This window comes from Accipiter gentilis, unplaced genomic scaffold (genome assembly GCF_929443795.1).
Source record: "Accipiter gentilis unplaced genomic scaffold, bAccGen1.1, whole genome shotgun sequence".
Classification (NCBI taxonomy): domain Eukaryota; kingdom Metazoa; phylum Chordata; class Aves; order Accipitriformes; family Accipitridae; genus Astur; species Astur gentilis.
Genome location: NW_026061008.1, coordinates 4308586 through 4314424, shown reverse-complemented (window position 1 = coordinate 4314424; position 5839 = coordinate 4308586). Strand labels below are relative to the sequence as shown.

At 51.0% G+C, this 5839-nt stretch overlaps 1 protein-coding gene across 1 annotated transcript; it reads right to left on the bottom strand.

Annotated features, from left to right (window-relative positions):
- Nucleotides 1-599: 599 nt before the first annotated feature.
- Nucleotides 600-2226, bottom strand: LOC126037286 (electroneutral sodium bicarbonate exchanger 1-like). The gene is made up of 4 exons (XM_049797600.1): nt 2150-2226; nt 1571-1671; nt 946-1050; nt 600-675 (listed from the first exon to the last, which is right to left on the bottom strand). Exons 1-3 carry the CDS (start codon nt 2207-2209, stop codon nt 963-965), a joined length of 249 nt encoding a protein of 82 aa, XP_049653557.1. The 5' UTR covers nt 2210-2226; the 3' UTR covers nt 600-675; nt 946-962.
- Nucleotides 2227-5839: the final 3613 nt, after the last annotated feature.

Sequence of the window (5839 nt, the reverse complement as noted above, 5' to 3'; positions counted from 1 at the left end):
ACTCCCGGATTCCCTACCACCCCCCAGTGGCACAGGGGGACGGGGAATGGGGTTTACGGTCAGTTCATCACACGTTATTGTGATACTTGCCAAACCAACCAAGAAAGGTACAACTGGAGCGCAGGGAGCAAATGCTTTTCTTTCACCTTAGGCCAACGGCTCGGACGCTCTCTATGCTGCCCTGCCACAGAGGGCATCCCTCTTGTATCAGTAAGAGACGTAGGAGCGAATTAAAGCCAGGACCCCAAACCAGACCAAAAACCCGGTCGTGATCAAGAAGAAAGTGGAGAATGCATCAACTATAACAGAAAATTATTTTGGACATTCCCAGTTTACATTTGAAAAAAAGAGAAAAAAAAAAAGAGGAGGAATTGGGTATTAAATGAAGAGCACTGAATGATAAAGCAGTAGCAGTCCCTCTACCACTACAAACCCACACCCCCCCACGCACGTACGCACACAGACTTAACACCACCAAACTCCCCTTGACTGTGACGTTCCCCTCAGCTTGCTGGTCTAGAGATACTGAATGCCTGAAGCACACCAAGGATAACTGAAAACATCTGCATGGCTTTAATGGGAATCCTCCAACTGAAACAAAGCGCTTTCTCCCTCTATCTGCGTTGGCACATCCCCGAGTCACGCTCTCACTCCTCTCCTTCAAAGTCAAGATTCCTAAACGTGAAAAGCGGGAGTGGGGAAAGGCGAAGGGAAGAGAAAAAGAGGGAGAGCATCATCAGTGGAAGACCTGCCAGCTGCTGCTGATGTTGCCCTGTTTGGGGGACCACCCCAGCAGAGAGGAGCTGGTTTGCATGCCACGGTCCTCCCTGCCTGTTCCCAGGGACAGGCCGTTTGCTCAGCTTTGCCAGCCAAAGCGTGGGAAATGCGTAGGCATGCGCCGTAGCTTGCAGAGGAGCACGGTCACGATCACGTGCAATCCTTTACCTTTTTCCTCCCTGGATTCAAAGGGTTTCTGTCTTCAAAGTGAGAGCCTTCCATACGGTCGTTTGTGACATTTCATCCAGGATAATAATCTCAGAAGGATCAGTCCTGCAATAAATATGTTGCATAGCAAACCGTGATTATGGGAACTGATGCCACCAAGGGCATTAGCATCAGCAAGAGGAACAGCAGAGCCCCGAGAATCAAAGCTCCGCATAAGTGGGGGGGATTTTGCTGGATGAGGAGTTTTGGGAGGCAAGCCCGGGAGCTGCAGAGCAACAGCTCTGTGCAAAGGCTCTTGCTGGGGCTTAGCCCCGGTCCGGGTTCCTAAGCCACTGCTGGTACAGATCACACCTGCAACTCCTCATGTGTAAGTATGAGGATCTCCAGCTACCGTAAAGGCACTGATGAGGCAAGGTTTGGGGGTCAAACGCGAGTGCTGCAGCCACTCTGCTTGCGGTCAGAGCCCTGCAATCACTTCCTGCAGCCCTGCCCCCAAATTTGATTTTCCCACCAAGCTGCCTGCTGGTTTCTGTGGGATGCCCCACAAAGAGGCAAGTGGAGAAAACTCTGCCAAACACCTTCAAGCTAATCTTGCCGGGGGTCCTGGTGCTTGGTGGGGCTTTACCTGTCACTGCTTTGCTTTGGGATATCCACGTCACTGGTCTTCCCCACGTTCAGCTGAACTGAACTTGCAGCAGCAGCAGCTTCCATCACCCTCCTGGACTCCTGATGTAAAAAAGGGACAAATCACGTTCTCTGTCTTTGATCCAAGTGGAGATAAGCTGAATGCCCAGCACAAACTTAGCAGTCTGCCCTCCGCTTCTGCCCCTTGGCAGCTATTCGTATTAGTGCAGCAGGGGAGAAACTGTTCACTCCAAAGATTTCGGGGCAGGGGGATTGTGTGTTCAAAGCACGATTATGAGCAAGTCTTGCCAGCAGCAGCAGCAGCAGCAGCATCTAATAATAATCATCATAATGATAATGACCTTTGTGAAAAACGACTCGTTTTAAAAATTACACCTGTATTCAAGCGTTCAGCTCACTGCTACTTGAGGAAACAAAGGTTACAAAAGTTACAGGCTATTGGGATCTATTTCGATTGAGTGCTGATCTTCCCCCAACGTTTCCAGACAAGCTGTAAGAGAAACAGGCAATCTCACAGCCACACGGAGATGTCCAGCCCCGAGGACACAGCAAGCCTTACCTCTTCTTCTTCTCCGGCTTCATTTCTGGCATTGTCCAACTTCTTCTTCCTTTCTGGCATAAGGTCATCCAGAAAGCTGAGCTCTCGCTTTGAGAAGCAGAAATCCATTGCTTTCCAGACAAAGACGAGAGCCAAAACCTTTACGAATAAGAGGGAAGATGCGGTGAGCTCAGAGACGATGCCACCTCTCACTCCAACACTGCAAACATCCCGCTGCCGAGCGGTGGCAGCTCTTACCATCATGGGAAAGATGATGGCGGCACGGGACACCTTGATGGTCCAGAGCAGGACGAGGCAGGTCAGCTGGATCGCCGTGAAGAAATGCACCTTTCGCAAGGGCACGTGCCGCAGGTAGATGAAATCCGGCTGGTGTTTCGCCGGCATCCAAAACAGCTTCAAGCGATCAAAGAACTGCAAAATAAAAGGGAAAGGTTGCCACCTTGGGGCTGCGGCAAGTTTCTGGCCCTCTCGAGACGTGGAGGCACTTTGCAGCAGCTCGCTTGCTGTCAGAAATCCTGGATCCCACCGCATTCCTCCTGGGAGCAGCACCCAGTTTCCCTTCGCTCCATCTAGAAACCGGCATGCCCCTGAGAGCTGCCCACCAAATGGCAGCTATTCCATGCCATTCCATTATTAGCATTTCTCGGCCCACTGAATCCCCCCAGCGAGGATTTCCACCAGTGGTAGAAACTGCCTTCCCTTTGCACTGAATTCCCCCGCTTTCACGTAACCAAACACTGACCTGCCCTAAACCCTGCAACAGAGAGCGCTGAACTTGCCTGGTCCTCCCAGCCCTATATACCTCCTGTGCCTCCACCAATCTTTTTCTTACACAAAAGAGTTTCATTGCTTGCTCTGTGAGAAGATTTTCCCATGCCACTGCTTTTTTCCCTGCTGCTACGGAGACAAAATACCAGGGAGCCGACATGCTGCACGCTGTAAAAGAGTCCGTACCTGAATTCCTCTGAGCGACGACACACCCATGTAGAGAAAGACGCCATAAAGCACAGGCATTGGTATAAACTGGGGGGGGGGGGGGGAAGAGAAAAAAAAGAAAGAATGCAATCGTTTCTTTTTCTGTATTGCATTTTCAGTATTACCACCCTCTTCCACAGGCACTGCCTAAAATTGCTTGAAGCTTTCCAGCTTCCATTCAGGCTTAGAGATGGGTCAGATTTTAACCATTTTTTTGCCATTTTGTGCGCACGAGTGAGCTAAGGCTCTGCTTTAGGCTGAACTTGGGAGCTACCTCTCCTCAGAATAATCCTTTTTTCCAGAAAGGTTGGAGGAAAATAGGCGATTTCACCCGTGCTACCCTATGCTGCATTCTCTGGCGGTAGAAGAAACACTTCTGCCTATTCTTGGGGCAACAGGCAAAGGCCACAGGCCTCCTCCTAGCCTAGAGACGAGATTACTTTGTGGGAGGAACGTGCAAGGAAGCCCACGGGGATGACCTCAGTGTGTTTAGCTCCTGGGAACGGCTGCTCCGGGGCATTTGGGGAGCAAACTGCAGCCACTAAAGGGCTGCCTGTTTGAAAGAGAGCAGATGTGCTGGTCTGAATATGCTCAACTGTAACGCATAAACATGGGCGGGCCTGAAAGACACCCAAAAATTCAAGCAGTTGCGTTGCTTGCTCGTCTCAAGCACACCAAACGGGGGCCTGAAGGGCTGCAAAGCCTAACGGAGGCTGGTTCCCACCGTGGGTCAAGCCCCAAGGGTTGGGATCCCCTCCTCCTCCGCTCCACAACTAACTACTCAGGCCTGCAGAGAGGGGACTGTTTTTCTGTAACCTCCAACAAGCTCACGGGTGTTGGGTGGTTTGCATTTTCCTCTCACCTTTAACACAGAAGTGAAGAAGACGGAGCAGCCCATGAGCACAAAGATCAGCAAGCCAGTGACTCTCTGCTCTCGTATCCCCAGAAACTTGGGTTGTTCTGGAGCTGAGCAGTCAGACTCTACTTTGAGGCTATTCACATGGGTGATGGACAGGACGGTCGCAGCCACAAACCAGGGCAGCCCCATCACAGAGCACACCCCGAGCATCACGGCCACCACAAAAAGGTCCAGGTGGTACCCGCATCCTTTCTGCAGGCAGAAAAACAAGAAACAGAGCATCCCATAGCACAAGAGCAAGGATAACGTCGCAAGTCAGACTCAAGCCCTGCTCGAGCACAAGTCAGCTTCTTCAGAAGTCAAAACAAGAAATGGAAACAAGTAAGGGTGTATGCGGGCTTTGCACAAGCACCTGGCATGAAAATCTGGCAGGAGTTCAGACACAATGGATATGCAGAGCTTGTGCGATAAATACTTCTCCAAAAAACAACAACCCACAACCCAAAAGCACCAAACCATTTTTTCCACTCACAAAGAAAATTCTACCACTTGCAAGGAAGGTGTGACTCTGAGTTATCCCTGGCAGCGCATCAAAACAATTCATTCCCCACACCTGCTGCTGCTGCCATTTTAAAACAAAAATGCACTTCTCTATTGCTCCAAGATTAATTAGCTCCTCCAAAAGGTTGCTCATCTGAACTGCCCTGTCACTTGCTCCCTGCATCATCGTTAATCCAGGAAAGCATCCTGCCACGTAGCCTGACCTTGTCCCAAACCAATGCCTTCAGAAGGCATCGGGAATAAGAGCTTCTCCCCAGACCTGCAGCCCAGAAGGGGCTGGAGTCATCTCTCACAGGCCCTTACCTTCAGCTTGTGCTCCTTCCTGTTCACAATAACGGCACTGATCTGCTGGTCCATGAATATCAAGATGGTGCAGAGCAGAGCTGGGACGAGCGCAGCCAACACCGTCCACCAAGGGTTGGGTCCTATGGGGTTGATGAACCACCCGCGGTCCTCTCTGGTAGGCTGCAACAAAGCCCACACATCAGCATCGTCTCCCAGCCCAGGCACTCCACTGGCTTTCATTTTCCCCTCCCTCCCTGTGTCAGAGCACCTCCCAGCCCTGGCTTCATGTCCCCCTCTCCCGGGGGCTTCAGCAGTGCCAGTCTCCTCTTTGCAAGCACCTCTAGATACTTCCCCTGTAGGTATCTAGTTTTGGGGCCATCTTCTCGTTTCCAGGAGGAAGCAAGGCACTTGGAGGTGGAAGAGGAGATGGTCACACCACCAGCATCTCCTCCAGACTCAGCCCTGCCCTGCCCCGGCATCACCTTGTGGCACCCCCACGTGCCAAAACACCCCGTTACCTTGAACGCATGGGGGACCTGGAGCTTTGGCGATGGGATCCCAACCACAAAGTCAAGGAGCAGCACGATGACGATGGTGAGGAAAACAGCAAAGTCGCTCACTGTGGACCGCACCTGGAGCGAGAAACCAGAGGTGAGAGGGGCATGGCAAACAGGGCCGTAACGTGAGATGCAAGAGTTGCAGACATCCACAACATTAAGGCTGCTTAACCAAATCCCACCACCCCTCTGAGCACATGCAGCCTGATCCCTTGCTTAGATACTGCTGCTGTGTTTGTCCCTGTGAGATCTGGGGTCAGACAATAAAAAAAGCTTAATTAGGCGAACAAGGGTTGGTTTAAGTCAAAACCTAAAAATAATAATAATAATATTAAAAATAAGAAAACACGTCTGCCACTACAGCTACACTCACAGCTACAATGGCAACAAGGCACTGAGGCATCCTTTAGTCCTCAAAAGGAAGCTCCTCATTCAAATCTACTTTCTGCTCGA

Excerpts from the sequence above, each read along its gene's own strand:
- LOC126037286 (XM_049797600.1), bottom strand. The coding sequence starts at position 2,209 with ATGCCAGAAAGGAAGAAGAAGTTGGACAATGCCAGAAATGAAGCCGGA. Across the intron at positions 1,672-2,149 it reads AAGCCGGAGAAGAAGAAGAG|GAGTCCAGGAGGGTGATGGA; the intron begins GTAAGGCTTGCT and ends TTTTTACATCAG. Across the intron at positions 1,051-1,570 it reads CCAAAGCAAAGCAGTGACAG|GACTGATCCTTCTGAGATTA; the intron begins GTAAAGCCCCAC and ends TATTTATTGCAG.